Source organism: Paroedura picta, chromosome 2 (genome assembly GCF_049243985.1).
Source record: "Paroedura picta isolate Pp20150507F chromosome 2, Ppicta_v3.0, whole genome shotgun sequence".
Lineage (NCBI taxonomy): Eukaryota > Metazoa > Chordata > Lepidosauria > Squamata > Gekkonidae > Paroedura > Paroedura picta.
Window position 1 is genome coordinate 43,303,588 of NC_135370.1, and position 27,089 is coordinate 43,330,676.

General features: G+C 41.1%; 1 protein-coding gene and 1 long non-coding RNA gene across 7 annotated transcripts in view; both read right to left on the reverse strand.

The window, feature by feature from the left end:
- ITGB6 (integrin subunit beta 6) overlaps nucleotides 1–19,321 on the reverse strand; it is a 53,485-nt gene extending 34,164 nt beyond the window's left edge. Inside the window, exons 1-5 of one of the 6 annotated variants that reach the window (XM_077319959.1) lie at nucleotides 19,201–19,321; nucleotides 10,640–10,702; nucleotides 10,165–10,407; nucleotides 9,419–9,498; nucleotides 1,178–1,382 (exon numbers count right to left, since the gene is read on the reverse strand). In XM_077319959.1, the coding sequence (XP_077176074.1) occupies nucleotides 1,178–1,382; nucleotides 9,419–9,498; nucleotides 10,165–10,222 (343 nt within the window). In that variant the 5' untranslated portion in view covers nucleotides 10,223–10,407; nucleotides 10,640–10,702; nucleotides 19,201–19,321. Of the gene's footprint in view, nucleotides 1–1,177; nucleotides 1,383–5,659; nucleotides 5,809–9,418; nucleotides 9,499–10,164; nucleotides 10,408–10,639; nucleotides 10,703–19,200 lie in introns of those variants that run through there. The other 5 variants (XM_077319961.1, XM_077319960.1, XM_077319963.1 and 2 more) reach the window with 5 other exon arrangements.
- A 6,749-nt stretch (nucleotides 19,322–26,070) lies between these two features.
- LOC143829324 (uncharacterized) overlaps nucleotides 26,071–27,089 on the reverse strand; it is a 45,076-nt gene continuing 44,057 nt past the window's right edge. The window contains exon 7 of the long non-coding RNA XR_013228074.1: nucleotides 26,071–27,081. This is a non-coding gene — a long non-coding RNA (uncharacterized LOC143829324). The remainder of the gene's footprint in view (nucleotides 27,082–27,089) is intronic.

Genomic DNA, 27,089 nt, shown 5'->3' on the forward strand with positions numbered 1-27,089 from the left:
TACATAGATGCTATGAAGAAAAATACCTGTCTCCTAGGAGGTCAGGCCACATGTAGGGATCTGTTTACCCTGCCCTTGCCATACAAATCCAGAGGACCACAGTGTGCCCCAAAGAAATATTTCTCATAATAAATTATGGTCAAATCATTGTTAAACCAACATGCTTGATTTTTTTTTTTTACAGCATAGTCTGATGACTTAGAATTATTTTAACTCCAAGGTTATTTGGCTTTCTATTTGCCTTAGATTTATATCAGATTATGTCAACATGTGATAAAACTTACTACTCCTCAGTCATTGAATAAAGTCTGCGAAACATCCTGAGAGTCCCATGAGAAAAGCACCAAAAGGTAAATACTTTGAGATCAAAGCTGTGAATTATGTGAATTATGTGAACATGTGAATTATGATGTCTGCTTGTTATTCTGAAATTCAACCTGGGCATAATATTGAATATGCTATGTCTGAAAGTTGGACAATTAGACGATTCCAGCTTTTCTCACAAACTACCGTTGCAGAATTCTGGAATTTATTGATCAATGCAGTATGGTCATATCCAATACAATTTCTTAGCATTAAATAACATTATAATCTGTAGTGTCTGCTGTCCTAATGATGGGCACATCTTTATTTTGTATGAAATAAGTGAGTTCGATGCTTTTGAACCATATGAATATTGCAACAGGAACCAATTTGCCCATTGCATGAAGGCAAAATTCTGTGTCTAAAAAAAACCCTCTACCTTACACATCAACCATTCTTTTGCTATTGAAATTAATAAACTATTTTTGCTATGCTTAATATGTTTGCTCATTTCAACCTCCTGGTTTCAAGCTAAACAAAACGAAAGATAAACACAAGAACTACCCTAGATAGAAGACTGGCTGAATAAATTAGCTGACTTTGCCAAGATGGCTAAACTGACACTGATAGTCAACGGAAGAACAGAAGAGGCTTTTCAATAACAATGGAGCCCTTACCTGAACTATCTAAGAAAATAATACAAAAGGGGACTGAAACAGGGAACTAAATGTATTAAATGAAGAGCATAACCTTTCTTTTTTCTGTATTAATAATGTAGATTACATGTATTCTATTACCTTTAATCTTGGAAAATAAAAATAAAAATCTTTAAAAAAAAAGAAAGATACAAAAGGTTTACATTTCTGTAACGTACCTGGCCTAAGTAGAACAGTTAGTTTTTGAGGCGAGATCTGGGTAACATCTGAGTTGTTTTCTTGTGGCCCTTCACTAAGGGGCTTGTTTTTGTGGATTATTACTTTAGAAACGGGAAATTCAATTAAATTCACCTGGCATCCCTTTGACACAAGCCTTTCAGGAGTGTCACATCGTATATGAATTTCAGACGTGTCAGTAAAATTCTAAAACAAACCAAAGGGGAAAGAATAAAATTCTGTACAATAGAAAACGTTAAATATATTTGATTGACTTTTTTGTCACAGATTACCTTTGTGAATAAGTGGGGGTACATAGAAAAGTGGTATAAAAACAACCCATTTCAACATGCTTTAAGTGTATTATTACTAATTAGCTTAGTTCATAGAATAGTCTTTTGGCTGTACCTTTGCTTTTGAACAAGAAACTCATGCACTCACTGGAATAGATAAAATCAGTACATCATGCTATAATCACATAATCATTATATATCCTTTTACTTAGCACATTAGATCAGTCACTGATGTTTTCGATGCCCATTAAAGAACTTAGAATTTCTGAGTGGTGGTGCTTATAATCCCTATGATTTAAATCTAACCCTCAAGGTGTACCTAATCTCTGGTTTCCAAAAGCAAAAAGTGAAAAATGAGGAAAAGATCATGCAATGAGGCATTTCTGAGGTATTTGATACTGAGTTCAGCTGAAGTAATAGAGTTGTAGTGACATTTCAAATACATGTGCAATGCAACTGTTTATTCATATCTGAGACACAAACTCTAGCTTTTGTTTTGTAATCATTTAAAGACATTTTTCTCTGAATCTTATCCTTGACATAAATCAGCATAGTAAGCATTATCATTTCTGCAAGGAAACTGAAGCTGACAGGGGAAGCAAGCCAATATTAAACTACATGGATTTCTGAGATTCTTCTGATAAAATATTTTATCTTTGAAGAGGGTCTTTGAAGATTTACACGGGAGCAACCATGTGAAAAAACAGTATGTCAGCCGGTAATTGGTGAAGATTTTCAAAGAAGATTCATGAGTAGGAGTAGATGACAAGTCCTAGTATCAATTTCACCCTCAGCCATTTTCTGGGGAAGCCATGAATATTAACAATTCTGGTAACTGTTTTACATGTGGGAAGAACTTACACGGGATTAATTATAAAAACATGCTTATGGATGTTGAATTTGAACTGTACTAGAGGAATGGGAACAATTGTAGAACAAAACTGTAAAACATACCAAATGTTAAGAAAAAACTGGTATAAAATGTTTTATAGATGGTATGTAACACTTAAGCTATTGGGCAAAATATCTGGAAACTCTGATATAAAATGCTGGAAATGGAAGGAGAAGGTTGGTTCTTTCTACCACAAGAGGTGGACATGTAAAAAAAAATCCAGAAATTCTGGATAAGAATACATGACATTTTAGAAGGGATGTTGAAAATTAAATTTCCATTATGTCCCGAATTTATGTCTTGCCTAACAATGCTCCTCGAAAAGCCGGTGATTTCTTCTTCCATGCAACAACGGCGGCCCGGATGATAGTTGCAAGATGTTGGAAACTGTGGGACATTTCAAAAATGACAGACTGCTTTGAGAAACTAGGGGAGCTGGCTAGAATGGCAAAGCTCACAGGTTTATTGAATAACCAACCTACAGAAAAATTCCTGGGACTGTGGAGCTATTATATGAACTATTGAGATAGGCTGCCAACAAATGTAGTAATGGGATAGCAACGCAATAATCTGTGTCAATCCATGTTATTTGTATGTCTTTCTTCTGATTTACTTTCTTTATATGAAATTTCACTAAATGGTGGTCTTACCAGGACTTTAAAAAATAAAAATAAAAACATGTTTTATATCATAATCTAATTTTTATTAATTATGGATAGAAGCGTCCTTCATTTCTCCCCACTATGATATTTTCCAGCTAAGTGACAATTATACAGCAGTATGACCTGGCAGCGGAATAAATAAGTGGCTACCATATGTTAAGCTTAAAAATCAGACTAAAGCATGTTTTGCCCATATAATGCAGAAAAGACAGCACGCTCCCATAAACAATTATCTGTTTGCCATCCTGTTTTCATAGGTAGGTGTCATAGGTGGACAATCACAGGATCTCCTTTGTGGTGGCCCCTAACTTGTGCCCTTCTCTTCCCACAACTCTTCATATAGTATCAAGTGTGTTGAGCTTTTGGTACCTGATTAAAACCAAAGCATTTATTCTGGCCTTTACTTAAGTGGGTTTTTAAAACGAGTCTTCCTCCAGTGTGGCTTTTCAAATAATATTATCATTGATTTCTCAGTCCTTTGCAGTCTCTGAAGTGTTTTTCTTTTTGGGGCTTTATTATTTTTATGGCACCTATTAATTATTTAATTATGCTAATATTGGATTTGTTATTATTTAAGGATATTGGCCATGCTATTTTAATAGCAGTTTTGTGCTGTGACTAATTTTATTACAATTTTGTTTTCATTTAATGTTTTATTGCTGGTATTTTATCTTTAATTTTATTTAACTGTATAATCTGGAAACTGTCTCAAGAATATGGCACATAGAGGTGTTAATAATAAATAAATAATTTAGTAACTTGCAGTCTTTAAACCATCATAAAATGGGAAAAAATCCTATTTGAAGTTTGAATTAGAAATTCCCTGTGTTTTTGTTTAACTTAAAGCAAGCACAATCATTAGGGTTTCCAGTTAGTGGTTGGCAACTGGAGGGCATCTGGGGGCACACCATTGGGCAATAACATGGCATCACAGCTAGGGAAAATTGAGATGTGACATCAATCCACTCTAGGAATTTTGGGGAACACTATGATAAAACTATAGATCAGCCTTTCTCAACTTTTTTACCATTGAAAAACCTCTGAAACATTCTTCAGGCTTCGAGAAATGCCATAAGTAGTGCAATCATGCAGAATATGGTTGGGAAGCAGAGCTGTGTACATACCAATATATGGCTCCTCCCCTTCCCACGCCTTCCAGGCTTATCATTGGGCATTGTGGGCAGGGGGTTTGGCATGACCATATATGGTCATTTCATCTGATTAATATTTAACAAATTTAAAATAAAAATAAAAAATCAATCAACTCTGATCCATTCAGGGCCATCAAGTAACTCCAGGGTTTCATGAAACCCTGGTTCAGAAAACCTGCTGTAAATTTTCTGGGGATACCTAAAGCAGACTGACATAACTCCTAGATTTCCACTGGAAGTAACATCGCACCATTGCCTGACAGAGGTTAACAACTTCTGTAACACAGAACAATTTCTTTACGTCTGTTTTTCTCCTGCAGCAGGAACAATGGTGAGAAATGGGGCTGTGGGATGGGGTGCCCTGCCCCCAGCAGGAAATTCGCAAAATGGGCCATGGTGCAAATCTAGAATTAACAGCCTTTGAAACACAAACAATTTTTGTACATCTGTGTTTCTGTTCCTTGTATTTTTTATGACATCAAATATTCTTAATTCAATTACTTGAACATAGTTTTCTCTGGCAGACCCAAACTCTCATAGTAGAATCAAACCCACTATACACAGAAATCACCTGTTACTATTTAAGGCTCAGAGGCAGAAACATATGATCATCTCTGGCCAAATACCCTGAATTTGCTGAAGGAGAAGTATTGCAATGTAAGCCCATATTTTAGTGAAGCTTACAGTCTGTATTTTTATCTAAGAGACAACAGACGCTTGAAACTACATTGCTTTGGTAGGGGGGGGGAAATCGAGCAGCAGCTGTTGCTTAATACTTTTAACAAAAAGAACTAAAGGCTACAAAGGAATGAGCTTGTTTTTGTTAGGACTCGTTAGGACTGGACAATTTAACAAAGTGAGGGTTGGAGATAAAAGTTATAGCTGGGTAAAGGCAGGTTAAGATGATGATTCACGAAGCGATCCATTAGTTTCTGCCCCGTAAAAATTTCAGGTAGCACCAAACATTATTTAGATCTATTTACATCTAAAATATGATTTGGATCTGGATTGTTGCTGCCTGTCAGAGGAGACAGAGATAGCTCAACCTCTAGGCAAACCTGGGAGCTCATCTATGATGCCAGATTTTAAGGGGCACTAAAAAAGGAACACACACAAGAGGAACCTTCTCTACTGAGTTAAAGAGAAACTTGGCATTCTGTCTTCTAATACAGGGGTAGTCAACCTGTGGTCCTCCAGATGTTAATGGACTACAATTCCCAAACGCTGGCAGGGGCTCATGGGAAATGTAGTTCATGGACATCTGGAGGACCACAGGTTGACTACCCCTGTTCTAATACTTCCATAGCTGTTACCTCTGGTCTTCTATAGCTGCCATGATGGAACATAGAAGGCTTTGGAAGAGCTTTATCTGTTTTTATTTTTATATTCTTCATTTTCAATGTTCATTCTAGACAACAGCAACTACAATATTTTATTTCTATACTGCCCCTCCCCTTAGGGGCCCAGGCAGTTCATGACTTCTCACCTTTCTCTCTAGAGAGCCAGCTTGGTGTAGTGGTTAAGAGCAGCAGCTTCTAATCTGGAGAGCCAGGTTTGATTCCCCGCTCCTCCTCCACATGCAGCTCTCTGGGGCACCTTGGAATAGTCACAGTCCTATTAAAGCTGTTCTCACAGAGCAGTCCTGTCAGAGCACTCTCAGCCCCAACTACCTCACAGGGTGTCTGTTGTGGGGAGAGGAAGGGAAGGCAATTGTAAGCTGCTTTGACACTCCCTTGGGTAGTGAAAAGCAGGGTATAAAACCTAACTTTTCTTCTATTGAATAGGGAGGGGGAAGGAGGGTCAGAGATTGCCTATGGGACCAAAATACCTTTGGCCAGCCATAACAGTAGATAATACTGACCTGCACAGACCAATGGTCTGGCTAAGTCTGATCATGTTTGTTTTGGGACTCAGTTTCTAAGTAATCCAGTATGCAGGCTGAGATTCCTATCATATCATAGAGATAAATCAATGGAAATGTACCAGAGTTTTCAGTGGAAAGCAAAAGAGCATGAAAATCAGCATGATACAGAGACAGAACAGTAAATAGGGTTAGTGGAAATGTGCATGGACTTCTCATTGCAATGGTTTGCATACCACTGCATGTGAACACATGCGTTTATGCTGGAGTGGATGGGGCTAATGCAGGGATCTCTCAAATTCAGTGGAACTCTTTCATGCCAGGCACTGCACCTAGACTTGACAGGAACAAACTCAGTTTCCTCCCCCTAAATCAATGTGATGAATTTTCAGATTTGTAAAATGTATTCCCCCGCAAGATAGTCACATGGAAAAATATTAGCCAGCATTGGATGGTACACAAATACATTCCCATGATCACCTTGACTGATTATGCACAGGAGGGAAAGGCTGGGCTGGTGCCTTCATGACAAGTGAGGCTAATCTCTGCTCAGGCATGACATTGCCACCAGCCCAGCCCCCTGCTGCCCCTGGCACACTTCAGGGCTCCTGAAACCCCGTGTTAAGGGAATGCTGATTTTCAGCATTCCCTTTTTTTAACGTGAGCACCATCAGCGGCTATGTCGGGGGACTGTGCATACAGGGAAGAGCTGGGACTTCCAGACCCAGCTCTCCCCCCCACCTACGATGACCTTGCAGGGACACAAAAATGCCCTGTTCGGCTCCACGGTGCTTCGCAATGCCGCAAAGCTGAATGGGGTGTTTTTTCACCCCCACATTTGTGCTGTAAAATCTCCCTGTCCGCCCTAATCTCCCTTCCGCTGCTACCGTGGTGAAGTGCAGTGAACCCTAGGGGATGTCTTCCCCTGTTAGAACACGGGAAGTGGCGGGGCATGCTGCACTGCCACAAGAAACAGGCAGCAGCCCAGCGTGCCCACTACCATGCATAATCAGTCCATGGGTTGCAAAAAGGGATAACACCATTGAATAAATTGGTGGCATGTTATCCATGCTATGTCTGGTTCACCTTAGTCTTTTCCAGTGCTACAGAAGACCATATACAGGGATGAGGACGAGGAATGACTGCATTTTGGCCAGGGGAAAGTGACGGCATAAATAACCCTTGGTATTTCTGACTGCCCTACTCTTTCCCCATTCACTGGTGTAACAAGTTAAACACCCAACAATGCTTCTGAAGCAAGGAAATGTCATTATAAAAATCCTTGCCACAGACAAGTTGCCATGTGTTCAAAAAAGCTTCCAACATTTTTCTAAATCCACTGAAGTCAAGGGCTTAGAAGGGAGCAACTCTGCTCAAGATTGAATTATTAGGAACGTAGCAGTTACCTTTCACTCATACCTTTGGTCTATCAGTGAGATTTATACTTTTTTACTCAGCGGGCTGTCTCAGGCTAAAGACAGTGTTCTGAAAGTAAATATTACAGTTCCTTGAAACAAGTACAAACACCTGCCAGGATCTGTCACTCTGGCAATAAAATGTAAGGAAAAGAACACGGAACAATGCCTGATAGGCCTTCATTCTTTCACTGGGCACGTTGGTAAATAAAGAACAAATTTCTCAGAATTGTTTTCTCTGCCTGCTTGTATACGTTGTACAAACAGCATTTGATGTCCTTAGCTGGAAACTGTCAACCACAACCAAAGGTACTAATTCACTGCCATTCTGAGAAGGTACGTTTCCACATGGAACTCGGAATCTAGCACAATACACGTATACACCTAGCCTTCCCTTCAATATAAATGGAAATTTGGGTCATCAAAGTTAGGGTTGTGTAGTTCCTTTTGCTTTCATTGGGACAGAGTTAAGCTCATGCATAAATTTCCCATGAAAACCAACGGCATTGAAGAATATTTAACTGGTTGGTTTCTAGCCTTTTGATTGCCCAGACAGATTTCAAACTATGAATATAGTTTACTTGGGAACTGCCAGTCTCTAATCAAGAGATTCCCACATGCCACTGTTGCTAGAGCCCTTCGCAGAAGTTTAATTTTGATGTACCAGCAACACTGAACAGGGGAGTAGACTACCTGCAGTCCACCCCAAATTTACACTGGCTGTTATCAGTCAATAGTGCCACACATGTCTTTCCCAACTTTAGTACCGTATTTGCCAGCATATAAGATGACCCCCCCAACTTTTCCACTCAAAATACATTACTATGGGCCACTATGGGCAGCTATGTCTATCCCAACTGACGTGCACCCGGCGTATAGGAAGACCCCCCCCACTTGGAGGCATGTTTTTCAGGGGGGGAAAGTAGTCTTATACGCCAGCAAATACTGTATATGGAATGGAACACTGAATTTTACAGGTATTCCATTGACTATATACATGGAGAATACATGTATTTTCTTATTCACACAAAATTATCACATATCTCTTGGAAGGAACCTGGGCAGCATATATTCTCATTAGGTGAGGCTGGTGCACCAAAACTGAATGTAGAATAGAGATTGTCCATGAGAAGAGCTATCCTTCAGTTTTTGGATTAAAGTTTTCCTTTTTCTAGAGCCCTTGCAGCTGGTCAATCTGGACATACCAACCATGTGTTACAGGGGCACCTTTTAATGCATGCATATTCGGGGTTTGTTTCTGCCCATGCCATTTGGCTTCTGCAATTTGTTATAGCTTATCGAGTTCTCTGTTCATGTACAGTTTGAAGGTGCCCTTCAATACACTAGCCTTACTGAAGTGAAGGGGGCCTGATTAGTACAGGAAAGGAGATAGCAAAGAAACCCCACAAAAATCTCCTTGAATACCAGGATGAAAGGGAACATGATGTTTCTCTCTCTTTCTGTACTAACATTTATACTTCACAAAAGTAAACCCTCTACCTTCTGCAAAAACTAAGACTGCCTACTTGCATTGCTACTTTAACGTGACGTTTAAAAACAAACGTGATTAACATGCATAATTTATTCCGATGAGGATTTTATCAATCAACTAGTTCTGTGGTCCCTACTTTAAGCAGGCTCTGCATTCATATTTTTTTGAACTACAGCCCTTTTTCTCACATCAACATGAAACTGTGTTTGAAATAAGATGGATTTATAAATAACTGTTTAAGGTGAGGTCTAAGGTAGGGCTGAAGATTAGTCGTTCAAACAACAACAACAACAAAAACACCAGAGAAAAATGCCATCAGGTTTTCTCAAGCCCCTCGGGCTCGACTTTCAATCCAATGTCACAATCCAGACCCGAAGCGAAGAATTTGCCTTCACTTCAGGGCACAAAACAAAAACTCAGTCCTTGCCATAATGACCTCAAGTATTTGCATCCTACTTTTCAGAGAATGTACTTTACCGCTTGAAAACACCAGGCACAGCGCGGTCCAGAAAGCAAACAGTCTTCACAATTCACTGCACTCCCTGAATCACAATTTCCTGTATTTCGAATCAAGAAAGTACCGTGGATTAGCACATGGTATATAATTATTCCAAGTACAAGCTGTCCTAGGTAACATCGAAACTTTTGGAAAGCAGCCTTTCGGTTTCAGATATTAATTCAAATGCTTTTGACAATCAAAAAAAAAAAAGGCGGCAGAAATGCTGTGCAAATTATCAACTAATACCCATGATTTTAATTGGAATTAATATTTAGCTTGCTCAAAATGGTAATAGGCACAAGGAAAGCACTGAAGTTTGTTGACTAATCATTAACTGTTTCCTATACTTGATATCTGACACATTGCCAATGCCACCGGATCGCCAAAGTAAAGTTCACACTTTCATGTCATTTCTCCCCTTTTTTTCAAATTGTTTGTTCAGTGAGTTAAAATGTAGCTTATTCCAGAAAACATGCAATAGAATTGTAGTTGGGGTATGCTTGTGTTTCCGTATTTGCCCAATTAAACAGTTCCAAGGTCTATGCAGTGCCTGTGTCCTCAGTACGAAAAACAAAAAATACAACCCAGACTCTGTTACAAAACGTTCGTCAGGACGAAAGGTGCAGCGGCAGGCAGAGCAGGAAAACAGCTAGTCTATCTAAAGTGGACAAGATAGCAGTGAAAACACAGGTTCAGAAAGAAGCTTATCACCTGTTAGCCTTACCTTGTACATGGTTATTTCTTAGCAGCAATAAAAAGAGGCAAAGCAATTCAATCCCCATTCGCTCTCAGTTCTGGCTGCACATACAAAACATACCAAAATTAATTACATCCGGAATGAACAAGAGCAGTGCAGAAACTTTTCACAAGTCATGAGTTCTTCCAGCATATGCTTTCAAGTTCTTCGGCTCAGAAAATCTTTAGGACATACTTTCAAGCCACCGCATTCATGTAAACAGACAGGCACCTGGATAGGTAGACAGCAAGCTATGAATAAGCTGCAGCATGATTATGGAATTCAACACAGCTCTTTATCCCACTTCCTTGTTCTCCTTATAAGGAAGACAGGTAATACAGTCAGACAAAGGTGGGGCAGCTCATACAGGTACAGTGCTTTGTTTTTCTTCCAGACACATCTTTTTACAGTTTTGCCAGGCTTGGTACATGTATTAGATGAATGATGAAATGGGCAAAAGTACCTGAGATGGTGGGTGATTTCCATTTTCCACTCAACGTCTTCCTTGAAAATGAACCTTGTGAATCTGGGGGGGGGGGGGGAGAGAAATTATCAACATTGTGTTATCCCAGTCAAGAGCAGAGGCATCCATAATTATACCTGTAGAGTGCATAGAGCTTTTTGGCATTAGAACATCTACATCAAATGTGCATACATTATAAATATGATTCAACAGTTCATTCACATGATGCTGGTTGCTTGCTGAAATGTGGAATTGGCTCATGCCACTTCTACACGTATATCTGTGGGCATTGCTTCACGGAGTAGCCATGATGGTCTGCAGTAAAAGAGTTAGATACTGGGCTCAAATATAACCAGCGGTGTAGGAGCTACTTCTATTATGTTTTCGCATTGTTGGCAACCACAAAAGGATTGATTACCATCTGTTACTTTCCCTGTTGATGCGAAAGACCCACCTTGATTATATAGTCTGCAATATTCACACATGTAAAAAACAGTAACTAATTCTCTTGCCTTGCTTTTCTATGAGTCTGTGAAAGAGAGGACAACATAGGTTGGCTTGAGGGCATTATTGGATGATAGATTCTTTGTGTGTTTAGGGCTCATTTTGATAACCTCCCAGACCTGTCAACTTCATTCATTCATTCATTCATTCACATTTATATACCATCCTCCCCAAAGGCTCAGAGAGGTTTACATAGAACTGAAAACTATACAAGCAACCATACATATAAATAACTATAACATTAATATTATTAACTGATAATAACAGGTAATAACAGGGTAATAGTATAACATTAAACAATAATAATACAGACATGTTCAGGAGACTTGATGGATTTCTGGGGGGGGGAGAGGGGGGCAGGCCCCCTGCAGATGTTGTTGATTGTGCCTGGCCTCAGCCAAATGCCTGATGGAAGAGCTCCCTTTTGCAGGCCCTGCAGAACTGCTTTAGTTCCGTCAGGGCCCTGATCTCCTTTGGGAGCTTATTCCACCAGGTGAGGGCCAGGACAGAGAAAGCTCTGCCCCTGGTTGAGGCCAGGCGGACTTCTTTAGGGCCAGGGACCATTAGCTGGTTGGTGGCGGCGGAGCGTAGAGCTCTTTTGATACCATTGAGCACATTCTTCCAGAAGTTTCTTCCAGAAATGCTAGTAGCTGATCCACCTTGCCCAGAAACACAAAATGAGAGACTGGGCAGTAACTGGCGAGGTTTTGTGGGTCTAGCAATGATTTAGCAGAACTTTCCTTCTACCTTTCTATTACCCTAGCCAGTGGAAAGCTGTAAGCCATAGCCAGCAAGAAGAGGGAGGAAGATCTCCTGAGAAGGGCCTTCTTTCCCAACTTTATACTTACTGTGATGAGCCATGGCCAGGAGAAAAATGGAGGTGAAGAAAGGTCTTATTTAAATCTTCCGTTTTGCTCCCCATGGGCTTTTTGCAGGAAATGGCCCTGCTTTCTGTTCTTGCAAAAAGCCAAGGGAAGTTGAAAGCAAGGTTTAAAAGGGTCTGAGCCATTTAAAACAGCTGAGTAGTACCAGGCTTTATAAGAGAAGCAGAAAACAAGGCCATTTAAACCCATGTTTCTGCTTCCCATGGTTAGCTGCAAGGAGCAGAAAGCAGTGATGGAGCCATTTAAACCCTGCTTTCTACTCCCAATGGAAAGCTGCAGGGGCAGAAAGCAGTGGAAGAGCCATTTAAACCTTGCTTTTTGCTCCCTCAACGAATCATGAGGAGCTGGAAGCAGGGTTTAAATGGCTCTGAGCCATTTAAAACAAACGGCTGAGCAGCAGGGAACTCCAAATTTCTCAATTGTTTCTCATGAAGAGCAGAATGTACGAGCCTCCACAAATTGTGCCAAAATTCATGGTAGTTCATCCCAGTTCTTCAGTTTACAAACTTCAGTTCACAAATCCAAAACAGGCCAAAATTCATGACAAAATTTAGTTCATTAGACAGTTCATGCCCATCCATACTTCAGACTCTGCCCTCCTGATTGAGCAGTGGCTGGGTCTTACAATTAAAAAAAAACTGCTTGGGTTTATGCTCCAGTCCTGAATCTCAAATTTCCTGGGGTATTTCCAATGATTTCCGGCATCTTATGCAACAATATCCTTCTTGAAGGATGCAACAATATCCTTCAGTGAAATCAGTAATTGTATGTATTACTTCTGGGCATTACTTCCGGAGATCTCTGAAACCCAGTTTGAAAAATAGATCCAACAAATCTTGTAATCCAACCCACGGAAAGGCGTGGCAGTTCTTTGAAAAGGAGTGTCTTGCCATCTCCAATTTTCACACTTTAAAAAAAGCCTCCCACAAACCCTGTAACATCTGTTGTCGGTCCTCATTTCCATTTTGTGATCCAATAAACATGTACCGTCTGTGACTGCTGCTACGTCACCCTCAAATATGTACGCTGTGATAGATAAACATAGTCAGCCCTGCAGCCCAAGGAAAACTGAATACACTTTCTCTGTCCTAGTGATTCAGCCTTAGGAATCACTACCTGCATAACATCTCATCATTCGCCAGGTTAATCATAGAGTTCTGATGTCAGGTCAAGGCCATCCAGTTTGCCGCCACCCCCCTTTTACTGTCAGCAATATCCATAATTTAGAACTGCTTTACTTGCATTTTTACTGCTACATCACATCAACATTTCCACTAATGCAGCAGGGGAGAGCTCACCCCATCCTCCTCCTACCTGCAATCTCACACCAGGTACCTTTTTGTCAATGTGGGTCACACAAGCCCCACATAACACTTGGAGTGCAAGGAGACCCTTCCCCCTCTTCTATGAGCAGAAAACATGTTCAGATGCCTGCTACGTCTTTGTTTTAGTATGACCTAATTATTTATTATTGATACTGTGCCTTGCTTTACACACTGAAATCTTGCTTTAGAACTATAGAATCATAGAATCATAGAACCATAGAGTTGGAAGGGGCCATCAGGCCATCTAGTCCAACCCCCTGCTCAACACAGGATCATCCCTAAGCATCCTAAAGCATCCAAGAAAAGTGTGTATCCAACCTTTGCTTGAAGACTGCCAGTGAGGGGGAGCTCACCACCTCCTTAGGCAGCCTATTCCACTGCTGAACTACTCTGACTGTGAAAATGTTTTCCTGATATCTAGCCTATATCGTTGTACTAGAAGGAATGGTTTAACCCATATATCTTAAATAAATATTCTTAACACCCATCTTTACTGCAACTGTTCTATGCTCTTGTCCTAACTATATAAGAGTTGGGGTAGTCATATGATTCTTTTTCCATATATATATATATATATATGTACCATGAGCTCATTAGTGCTTCACAAAGAATAAATATAACCAAAAACAAGTACATGATCCTATAACTGTACTTCCCAAACTGCTGAGAAACCCTTATTTTCTTCTGACTGTACATATGTTCTTGTAGCTACTACATTCATGTCTGTTTTACTCTGCTGGTCTATGATCATAATAAATTGTTCTTATCTGGATTAAAACTGGGAGCACCCTTCACTGTGACACTCCAAAATGTTTACTTTTAAATTATGTTTGACAGCTATCTCAGAAGGACTTACATTAGAAGAGCCTACTCACCAGTTCCTACATGAGTCTCTAGTCTCATTATGCCAATTGACAAAAGGATTTAAGCCTAGGACTCCAGCAGAGACACAACAGACATCTCCCCGGGGCAATTGCCCTATGCCTCTTTATGGGCAGGAACAGGAGATTTCAGTTACTCAGACATGATGTAGATATAGATGTACCCATACCAGATCATAAGAGAACCTGAGTGGAAGAATGCAGTCTGAGCAGTAGACCACCCAGAGAAACAGGACGAGGTGCCTCTGTGAACAATAGATTGGGTTCACATAAGCCCTTTAATTCATTCCACACAGCACACTAGTACTTTAATTGCACATCTAGGGGATTACTAGCCTAGATACATTGGCAGTCTTACCACTGGGCAACAGGGGCAGCTGCCCTGGGCCCTGTTCTTGGGGACTCTGCTCAACCATGCCCCTGGCCTTCTTGAGGGGGGGAGGACAGAAAAAGAGGAGGCTCCCACTCATATTGCCCAAGGCTTGGACCAGTTGCTGTCAGAGACAGCCATTCACATCTGGCCCTGTTGGACATCGGTCTCAACAGAATCTGTGCCTGGTCTGTGTGGGGTTCAGGCAGACTTCCAGGGATGGCTCTCAGCTACTTCACATGGGGTGAAGACTGCCCCTGTTTGGTTCTGGCAGGCAGTGGTCAGCTCAAAATGTCAAAATCACATAAAAGGCTCAACTTTCAACCATGCGGAATCCTCTTGACACCTCTTTGCCCACGCAAATTCACCTCTCCACCCTAAACGTTAAGTCGAGTGCAGACCAGTTGCTTAGTTTCAAGGCTGCTCAGTCCCCCCCCCAAAAAATTGTCTCTTTTGTATTTATCTTGTTTCCGCAAAGTCAGACTTTCTTGACTTACCAAAAGAGGACTGAATGGCTGGAGATGAGCCCTGCAGATGACATTTGCCTCTGTGCATTCAGTCAGGGCAATCTGGCTTTATAGAAATGGCAGGGATGTGAGTCAGGGGTAAAAGTCATGCTAAGTATCATGTCACTCAGAGGGGCATTTAGAGGGGATAGTCCCTGCAACTCAATCTTGCCTGGCATGCATAAATAGTTCAGTAACAGCACTAAAAGGGCAACATGTCAGCAATAATTATCCTGTCTACTACAAATAATTCCACAAAGAGTTGTAGGTCTCTGTTGAGGTGAGGTCAGAAGATACCAGACCAAAGTATGCCCTGGAGGGACTGTTTGTTTAAAAGGCCTCTTCTTTCCAGAGTGCTGTGAAGCTTTCCTAACAAGCACCATCTCGTTTTATGCATTGATTTAATGCCACCCCAGAAAGAGCACAGTTACTCATCAGAAATGAAGACCGCTTTACAATCCTGAAACTGAAGATGCTGGGATATTATGAACACAAGCCGTCCAACCCAGTTGTAAGACCCATTGGTTTCATATGCTTCATTTTGTCACTGTTTGTGAGATTAAGATGTGTTTAACATGGGGCATATGATATTAAAATTTTTTTATGTGTGTCACTTTACAGAATTTTATAAGCAAAAACTAGAAAAACTAGAAGAGCTTACAATCTAAAACAGACCAAGGCAGAAGAGGGAGGGAGGGAGGGGGGAGAGAAGCATAGTAAAGGATTTGTGTTAGTTAATGCATTTCTGAGGACAATTTTGAAGTTAAAGTTAGGTGGCACCTTGTACATCCAAAGGGTGATATGGGAAATATATAAATATACAGAACGAAGGAATATTATGTTAGCAGTTTAACAAATACACATTCCCTCATTTGAGACTTTCTTTTGCACATTTCACTTGTAATTGGTCATCGCCTCAGAAGCAAACCCTTAAGAAGTTGCTCAGTAAAAGGTAAAAGAAAAGAAGTATTTGCACATCAGTTACAAAATTCAATTTAAATCTGAGACAAACCGGGGCTCTGTTTCATGGTTTGGTAGGGTGGGGGCAACATCTCTTCACTTTTAAGTATGCAACTGGTATGTACTGAGAAGCACAGGCAATTCTGAAGTTGTCGGAAACATGGATGGGGAGACCTCCAGGCTGTCCTCTCCCATTCCTTGAGGAAGCCCTCACTCCATTTTCCCAAACCAAAACATTCCTGAAGGCCTGATTTGCCCCGTCAGTAGGTGGCATGTGCCATGGCCCAAATGTGCCATGGGGGCCCTGGGGCGCAATTAAACTCACAGTGGCAGAATGCCTGCAAGTTCCCATGGTGAACTCATGTTAACGGTAACACATAGTTTGATTACTCTGAGACCACAGAAGAGAGCAAAAAGACATTGTCAGAATCAAAGAGTTGGAAGGGGCCATACAGGCCATCTAGTCCAACCCCCTGCTCAACGCAGGATCAGCCCAAAGCATCCTAAAGCATCCAAGAAAAGTGTGTATCCAACCTTTGCTTGAAGACTGCCAGTGAGGGGGAGCTCACCACCTCCCTAGGCAACCTATTCCACTGCTGAACTACTCTGATTGTGAAAATTGTTTTCCTGATATCTAGCCTATATTGTAGCCACTATTGTAGCCTATATTGTAGCCACTATCCCTGGCCAGAGGAGAGGAATCAGAGTTGTAGGGTACCATTTCCATCCACAAAATAGGACCAGGGAAGAAAAATCAGACTGGGCTGTCTGTACTTGACCTCCTTCACCTACCTCCATGCCCATCCCTTTGAATTCCCTGTCTTTTTAGACAGTAAAGATTGAGGTTTCTCATTGGTAAAAGAGATGTAAGTAAATTTGGTAGAGGACTGTCTGAAAATTAGGACATAAATGTAATAAGCAAATTAAGCCCATTTCCGCTACCAACAACTCATCGAAGTTTCACAGATCAACTCACACAAGAAAGGCCAAAACATTACAAGAAGCCAATAGGGTAAAAACAGAAGGGGGGCTATTGAACAAATGGACATGGCTATAAGAATGGGGATCCAAATACAGAAAATGCTCCCCACTCTTCCTCCGTGTTTAAGAACTCAACTGAAGCACAGCCACAAACCTTAAAGCAGGACCTGAAGTTCTTCCAAAAATACACCTGATCTTCAGACTGCAGAGATCCTCTGGAGAATCCAGAAGCATCCATGGGAGGACTGGATCACATTTCCTGAAGGCCTTCCTCTTCTCCCTAATCCTGCCTTCCCCAGACACCTCCCCCACATCTCCAGGGATTTCTCAAGTCAGAGTTGGCAACCCCAAGCATGAATCCGGCAACCCCTGCAGGATGCATTTGTCTCACACAGAGCACAAGCTGTGAACGTAACGCTTGCGGTGCTGCAGTTACTTAAGTGCAGCCGTTTGGTTACTATATGAGTCCCACCATCCAACAAAGTTCACCAAAGGCCTTGCCAGCTTTTCTGCTTAGAATGTGACTGGTCATGGAAGGTGGCTATTTTGATTCCCTGTCAGGAAGTGGGGGCAAGCACAGAAGGGGAGAGGTAGAGTGGGAAAAGCAGTGATTTCATACTATTGAAAGGAACAGCTGCGCCTGTAAGAAGAGGTGCCAACTGACTAAGAAAAGATTGGCCTCACTGTTTTGTCATAAGACAGATGCCAAATGACTAAAGCTCTAGGGGTCTAGGGGCCTGGCACCAACCAGAAGTCCCCAATCTCAGAATCAGTGGTTCCTAGGAAAGCTAGCAGTCCTAGGAGAGTGGCATGCAACACAGCCCCTGAAGGAAACTGCAGAAAGATCGCAACAAAACAAAATCAGAGTCCAGCGGCACCTTTAAGGCCAACAAAGATTTATTCAAGGCGTGAGCTTTCAAGTGCAAGCACCCTTCAAAGAGCGATGACTCATAGAGCTGAAGGAAGTGTAACTCTTTTTGTTTTATCATAGCTAGAAGGAGAAAAAAGCCAGTCATTCTCTTGCCCTTGGCAAACAGAGTAGTCATCACTGAGTATAAAACAGAAAAAAAAAAGATTTTTCAGTCCACTGTTTGTACATGAGACACAATTTGACTGTTTCAAAACAAGATCTGTACAAACATGCATGGGTTTTGCTGGCCAGTTATCCTCAGGGACCATCTTTTTAACATACCTGTATGCCATTCTTCACTTTTTAGAAAGGCAAGCAGCAGGAGTTTTGATTTTTTGGGGGGAGTCCTGGTCCCCAATGAAAGAAAAGAAGAGCTAAAAATGCTGGCCATTCCATCGTTAATTCCCACATCCCACTACTAAACGTTGGCTTGAAAACAAGTTCCTCATGATAAGCCTCCGTGTTTAGGGAAGATCACCCACAATAGGTGATCTCCATCCTGGCATGACAACACATGCAAACTATCAACCCCTCATTCTTGGCTGGATTCAGCTTTAATCCAATACTATATATGTAGTCCAAGAGCCTCTTGTGGTGCAGGGTGGTAAGGCAGCAGAGATGCAGTCTGAAGCTGTCTGCCCATGAGGCTGGGAGTTCGATCCCAGCAGCCGGCTCAAGGTTGACTCAGCCTTCTATCCTTCCGAGGTCGGTAAAATGAGTACCCAGCTTGCTGGGGGGTAAACGGTAATGACTGGGGAAGGCACTGGCAAACCACCCCATATTGAGTCTGCCATGAAAACGCTGGAGGGCATCACCCCAAGGGTCAGACATGACCCGGTGCTTGCACAGGGGATACCTTTACCTTTTTATATATGTAGTCCACAACTTTGACTATCTATTATGCATAAGAACAGATATCAGAGTATTTGGGATGGTGGCAGGAAAGAGGAAGCATTATTCTCATAGCTGTTTCACACAACTTGTGGTTCTCAAGCTCTGTAGGGAGCCAACGATGTACGGTAGCCTGCTAGGTACTTTCCAATCTTTTCTGTTTGCAGTCCCAAACCAAAAGGCCTGTTGAATCCCTGGCCAGCTGTCATAAGTTAGCTGGTGGGCTGTCTTCAGTTTGATGAATGGTGAGTACAGTCCTGGCATATTGATAGCAAGGGATTTTATCACCAATTTTCCCAGAAACATATAATCTAGGAATATTTGTGTGCATGCACACGAAAGCTTATACCTTGAATAAAACTTTGTTGTTCTTAAAGGTGCCACTGGACTCGGACATCTTATGATGCTTCTTAGTTTTGGGTCATAACCCGCTAGTTGAAGATCAATGGTTAATGAGTTTCTGTATGTTCACAAATTCCACATAATTCAACCTGTGGCTGAGACATAAGGTCACAGGAAATTGTACTTTCTGCCAGATATCTGGATATGCATATAATACTGGTACATGTTATTTCTGTAGCAGAATTTTCTTGTGTAGAGTTCTGAATACTTATTACCACTTTGGAGTAAATACTAAACTTTTAGCTTTCTCTCTAACGTATTAAGTTTCAGGTTTTTAAGACTGTTTCACACAAAGCAGTACTATTACACAGAGACTATTTCACACAGTTGTTCACAGTTCAAATCAAGCCTTAATTCTCTCTTGAATCTAACATGAGGCTATTGTAAGGTGACCAGATTTTAACATTGGTAAAGCGGGACACCATTGACCAGGGGGGTTCTTGATTAAAAATTTGGTCTATATGGAGCAACAAAACGTTTCATAGAACGCATAGAATGCAAAAATTGTATTGTAATATATATTTTTTAATTTCAACATAAGTACAATTTGCCAGGTACCCCCATATGTCCCTCCAAAAGTGGGACAATCTGGTCACCTTAGGCTATTGTATTTTGGTCACATTATGAGGAGACAAGAGTAACTGGAAAAGACAATAATGCTAGGAAAAAAATTAAGACAGTAGGGAAAGAGGAAGACACAACACGAGAGGGACTGACTCAGTAAAGGAAGCCATGGCCTTCAGTTTGCAAGACCTGAGGAAGGAGGTTAATGACAGGACATTTTGGAAGTTATTAATTTACAATGATCCCATAAATCAGCAGTGACTTGACAGCGTATAACATAAGCAAAAAGAAGGCAATGAGAAATGTTTCCATGCGTGGGTTATAATGAAAGGAAAATATAAATTTCTCAAGGGATTTGAAGGGTTAGATCCAGGGGTGCCTTCACACCTTTCATTAAGACAGTGGAATATACCATCATGTACTAAGATAGAAGACAATTAAGATCGTGAGGGAAAGAGCAGTCCTGTTACAATTTAGATACTTTCTTTTTTCTTCATTGTCTTACATTATCTTTTTTTACATGGTCCTTTATAGTTCCATGTGCCCGTTTTGCACTGTGTTTCTGGGCTGAACATTACTAAAATATGGTTTTATGTATTTCAGGGATGTTTCAATGCAACCAGTTTTGTTTATATAAAGTATTGCCATCTACTGGTGAGGAGAATGTTTAGCAGGCAAAGCTATTGCACTGTAAATTGGCCTTTGACAATTGTTAGTAGTTTACAACTTGTTGTATTCAGGCTTTCCCCATTTTTAGGATGCAGAGGTGGTTCTTCAGATCTGACTGAATCAAATGTTTGGGGATAAGAATGGTAAAGAGTTAGGTTTGAAGCAAGCACTGCGTTTAACATAGCTTCTTCCTGGGACAGAAACTTGTTTCGGTTTTTGCAATGAAAACAGTACATTGTTTTCATAACCAATTCCTTCCAAACTGTAGGAGGAAGTATCCACTTTGTTTGAAGACAAAACTTATGACATTATATATTGGAAGTCTTAATATACTTTAAAAACACAAAGTTTGTGGCCCAACTTGACACATAAAATGAAGAGTTGCAAATATAAACTAACTGGATTAGGGATGAGAAAATCCGACTGCCTCTGCTTCAGAGGAAGCCGCCACAGTCCTTATCAGCTTTGGGGAAAGCTGCTTCAGTCCACTTCGGAACCCATTAAAGTCAACGGCGCCATTGACTATAATGGTTTTTTTCAGGTTTCTACCTTTCCCAAGGCCTGGGGGTGGTGGTGGTGGTTAATGTTACAGGCTTCAAACTTTCAGGGTATCTTAAGCAGGCTCGTCTCTGACTCTCCCCCAAGTTTCAAAAAGATTGAACCAGAGGTCCAATTCTAGGGGCTCCCGAAGAGGGTGCCCCCATCCTCTCCCTTATATCCTACGGCGAGAAAACATCATAGGCCCTAATGAGCCCATTACTTCCAGATGGTGTTTTTTCTTATAATTGGATATAATAGAGAGAGGATGCGGAGCACCTATAATTGGACCCCCTTGTCCAATCTTAACCTCTGTTCCTGAAGACTCAGACACCAAGTCACTCTCTTCAGAACAAATTTGGCACATAAAAAGCAGTTATAAAGAAAAGATATCAAACAGATAGCAAACAGTCAAAACTGTGAAGACAATTTTTTTTTAAATGGGTGTGGGGGGCTAGTTTGCTTTGAGTATCTTGCTCCTCCTCACCCCCATTGCTGGGCTTGCTGAGACCATCGACCCCCATCAACCACTTGTCCCGAAAGCATCTTGGTCTGGGTGGGGGCTTCCTGCTGGAGCTTCCTCTCCCACCCTCCAAATAAGTCTGGGGGCCCTTTCCATTGCTCTCCTACCTCCTCTGCTTCCTCCTGCAGCCATGCTGCTTCTAAGCCTCTGCAGCTCCTTCACTTCTTCTGGTCTCTGGCATTGTGCTTCCACACCAGGCCCTGCTGGTCCAGGGAGCTGCGAGCATTTGTTGAGCCCATGTCTGCCCCCCCCCGGCATTGTTGGTTGCCAGGTCTGCTGCCAGGTGAGGAATCAGTCATGGGCTGCAGGAAGGACCCAAGACACTGGCTGCGTGCCCTGCCCTTCCCAGGCTACGGGAAGGCCACCTGAGTGAGTGCTGAAGCCTGGCTCAGCATCCTAGGCTTTGACCCCGCCCCACCCTTCCCAGCTACAGGAGAGCCCCTGGGCAAACATCAAAGCCTAGATCAGCTTCCTGGGCTCTGATCCCCTCCATTGGCCAGGGGATTGGCCATGCCACTGCCAAATATCCAGGGATGTGGCCAGGGATGCCCTTCAGGACACATAGTACCTGATGCAAGGCTTAAATTAAGCTACATGCCTTGTAAAATTGCACATAGCATAGGTGCTGGTTAGCTGTCTGGTTGTTTGTTTTTTACACTCAATACTGTTATTTGGGGGATTAGACAGAAGCCTAGTTGCTATTCAGGCATGAGTGTGCCAACCTATTGCCTGTGTCTGGTTCATGGGTCGATCTGATCTCAGAATTCACTTGAACATAGGTCTGACCCGATTAGCCCAGGGAAGCCCAATCCCATGTGATCTCAGAAGAAACGAAGCACGGTTTGTATGGGAAACCTCCAAGGATTTAGGTGGTCGTTCCTCCAAGGAACACTAAGAATTATTATGTCTTTTAATGGGGATTTTAATGGGGTTGAGACTCTTGTGACCTGCCTTGAGCCTATAGGGAGAGGCAGGAAATAAAAATAAAAATAAAAATAAAAATAAAAATAAAAATAAAAATAAAAATAAAAATAAAAATAAAAATAAAAATAAAAATAAAAATAAAAATAAAAATAAAAATAAAAATAAAAATAAAAATAAAAATAAAAATAAAAATAAAAATAAAAATAAAAATAAAAATAAAAATAAAAATAAAAATAAAAATAAAAATAAAAATAAAAATAAAAATAAAAATAAAAATAAAAATAAAAATAAAAATAAAAATAAAAATAAAAATAAAAATAAAAATAAAAATAAAAATAGTGGCTGAAAGAAATGGCAAGCCCCCTCCCCTTGCCTGGCTTGTCAAAGAATCCTTAGATCTCCTGGCTAACACTACACACACCACATATATGATAAATATTACTTGGACATAACTTGTATTGTCTGAACAAAGGTTGAGCCTAATGTCACTTTTAAGGCCAACAAAGTTTTATTGAAGATATGTAACCTTTTGTGTTCAAGCACACTTTTTCAGATATACACTTGTATTGGCGGGACTAATGGAGAACCCATCATTATTATCACAAATAAGATATGTCTAGAAGGTGGCTTCACACCCACACATGCAGCATGAGCTATCTGACAGTGAGGACCATCTAAACTCATGCTTTGGAGCACGGATTCCACCTTCATTGCAACCATTTCACTTAATATAATTGGAAAATGATATATGCTCAGGATAAAGGGGTAGTCAAACTGCGGCCCTCCAGATGTCCATGGACTACAATTTCCATGAGTCCCTGGCAGCATTTGCTGGACATCTGGAGGGCCGCAGTTTGACTACCCCTGAAATATAGAACAATAGCAAATTAATACAAATACAACCCCCCCAATTTCTGCAGTCTACAAATCCATGAGCACAACAGTGTCCTGATGTTTTACTGATAAGAGTGATAAATGTTCTATTTAGCCTTTAGATTGTGGTCCATGACTAAGATGGATTTTTCCTCCTTTCTTTTTGGTCTTGAGTAGGTTCCTATAGTTCATCTTTAAAACTAGTCAATAGTTAATTAAATTAAAATCATTAGTATATGCAAAGCAGCAAGCAGGTTTGTTTGTTTGTTTGTTTTTTGCTTTAAAGAAGTGATTTTGATGCCAATAAAGGTACTCTGAATCTGAAGGGGTGATGAAACTTTATGATACATTCAATCTGATTTCTCTAAAACCTGTCGTAAAGAGTTCACAACATTTTTAGGCTTGGTTCAGAGGTAGTTCAATTTGGGACTACATGAAGTAGTGCCATGAACTAGTTTGTAAAATACTTTCCCCTCCTTTTCTTAGCATGGAACAAGCTAATTTGTTTATTTGGTTTTAATGAACCTTACATGACTATACATTGAAATGAATGGAGAAGTCCTATATTTGGGTAGCTCTATGTGCACAGTGCAGCACTTGAAGTGATAAAGTTTTCCTCTTTTGTGGACCACTTCCTTTGTCAGCATCCTGTCAAAAGTCATCAATCAAAAGGCAACGTGTTTGAAATGACATCTATCTGAATAATGATTTGGATCCAGACTAGACATTTTCGCAGGTGTACGGATTTCTGGCCAAGGAGTGTGGCAACTCAAAATGTCCCCTGAAATTCTATTTTTGGGAGGTCCCCTCTCCCCCAGGAACAAGACTGAGGACATTGGGGGCTGTTTCAGGAGGAGTAGGGAGTGGAAGTCATTGTGCCCTTGGAAAAGTTAATCTGGACCTAACCCAGTTACTTTGTACATAATGCCATGGCCTGCATGTGCAATTTATAGGTTTTTCAAAGATGACTTTCTGGATTGAAAACAGATATCTTTGATGCACATAATTAATTTTGCGTCCCTTCTCTAACGGCCTGTTAATAAATATAATACAATGCACAGTTATGGTATTCCAGTTGTGCAGCCGGTTATAGGCATGATCAATATCACAAAAGTTAAATACCAATCAATATATTTTAGCCACAACACCTATCAAGCGATTGGGGAGAAACAGCCAATTCCATGGCTTGCTACATGCACACAACATCTGCTGCAGCACTTGCGCTTTCTGCCTCGCTGCAGTTTGGGGACAGATCCCATGCTCTAAATGGAAGAACTGTGAAATATGACAAGATGCCATGTCAGCACCAGCGGAGCTTGTGAGCTTGGGTGAAAGTTTTCTTTCCATTTGGTACTGCTATACCAAACTGCTTGTTGCATCGAAACAGTAGCTTCCCTTAAACTACGAACATGTCACTGCACTGCTACCTAGAGGTTCTGTTGTTGTTTTTTCTGCTTTGAAAAACCAATATTCAGATTTAGAAACTATTTTATTGGTGCTGAGGAGAGGTACTTCATTGCATCTTTGATTCTCTCCTTTTTTGTAGCATATGGATCCTTTCATCAGTTCTTGGCTTCCAGTTTAGAAAATTATCCTGCTTTATTTGTTTTTTTGTGTGTGTATGTTTTTTTTTTTAAATCATTCCCGTCTCTCTCAAAATCTGATGATTCCCTCTATTACTAGACATTGCAGAAGAGTGCTTTTTGTTCAGCTGGCCTGGTGCCACATTTTATTACTAACTCAACAACTGTTTTCCTCTCCTAATCTGTAAACTGCTAACAGAGGGCACATGGCTGGTAACTCAGGTCAAATTCCTTAAGCTAGCTGTCTAAACACTAAAGCAGTGATTATCTAAGCACTTTCCCTAAGCGGGCTTTTGGAATGGCATTAGGAAGCTGTCAGCTGCTTGAAAAGAAAGGAAGGAAGCAGTGTTGCTTATGAAGTCATCAATGTTTGGGTTATATTAGGGTCACAATACCTCTATATAGTATCATTTGGAAGGTCAAGTAGGGGTTTTTTTTAGGGTGGGGGGAGTTAATACCAAGGCCCATTCCGCACAGATTCATTGTAGCAGAAGTGTGGCAAATTGTAATCGCTACTAAAATGCAGTTATGCACAACGTCGTACACAATCTGCCACACTCCTGAAACCAGTCAGCAAAAAGCGCTTCGTTGTAGCGCTTCCAGGGAAATCCCAAAAAGTGGATTCACCCTCTGGAAAGCGCTACATTCTTGCAACCAATCTGCAACACTAGCGAAAAAGTTCTGTGCGTTACCATTGTTGCGGTTTCAGCAAAGTCCCTCCCCTGGCTCTCTCCTCTGATCTTCCGGCGAAGCGATCACCATTTTTTTTTCTCGGAGCGAGCGGAGAGCAACATACCGGCGAGCCTTCATTCACCCAGCAAGGCTTCCCCGGCTGCAGTCCCTCCTTAGAGCTGTTTTAAGTCACCAAGCACCACACAGCCCCGTTTGCTGGTTCCCTTTATTTTCGGCCGAAAATCACGCCCTTGCACGGGGGAGGGATTTTTTTTCACTCGGGGGAGTGTGGCAACGATGAAACGGCAGCTCACATGCCACCTGCCAGCTACATGGGTCTCTCCGTTACAACGAATCAACGCAGATTCAGCAGATTCATTGTAACGTGTGCTTTTTTTTTTTTTAAACCTGCCTTAATGGGAAAGGGGCTTTTCGGGAGCATGATAATGGCCGCCCATTGGCTGTTCATTTGAGTGACGGCCAGGGGCGGGACAAAGCACAGAAAAAATCGCTTCCTGGATAGCGATTTTTGCCGAGACCGGAAACCTGTGGGAAACTATTGAAATGCAACTGGATTCCACTACAAAGGCAGGTATGCATAACGACGAATTCCACTATTTAAAATTGCGTTTTTTCTTTCCGAAACCAATTTGCAACATTGATCCTGGTGCGGAATGGGCCCCATAATACAGGTCACAATCCGTTAGATTGCTATAGATTCCAAAGGAAAGTAATTACTTGAATGGATTTAAATGACACATATTTATTTTAGTGAATGATCCATTTTTCAGCAGCAGAAGGGAATATAAGCTGCTTTGAGGCACCTTAAAATGGAGACAAACAGGATATAAAAACCTACTCTTTCGCTGCTGCTACAGCTGCTTTTGTGGGATTCCAATATCCACAATCTTTTGAACAGCACAGAGAGAAAGCATGGAGACGATTTCCACTTTGTTTTGGTAGGACACAGGCATTTTACAGACCTGCCTCATATAGAGACAAATTGACGTCTAGTACGATAGACTTTATTTGGTCTCAGTCTCAGCCTGGGGTTTCGGTTTCTTTCCTTTTTTTTAAGGAGATGATAAGGAATGCTAGAAATCAAATCCTGTGCCCTAATCTTTAGAGTTTGATTTTGTCTCGTGGATTGTTTCATGCAACTGTGGCATGAATGCATACTAAAAAATCGTCAATTGTCTCCAGTCATCATTACAACCACATGATGAAGCCTGTTGAATCTTGTTTCATGAACTGATAAGGAATATTTCTAGTGAGCTGTTCTTCCTCATTCATTTTGGTTATATACTGATATTCAGCTGCATCTTTTAAAACCTCTCTAGCCAGCCTCATATTTCCACTTAGTCATGCATTTTTTTTTGCAAATCTACCAGACAGAACAGAAAGAAACGTAACAGTATTTCTTCCTTAAGCCACCAGTACTTCTGGCCTGATGCTATTTGGCCCTTCTTCTGCATTTGGCAGTCTATAACA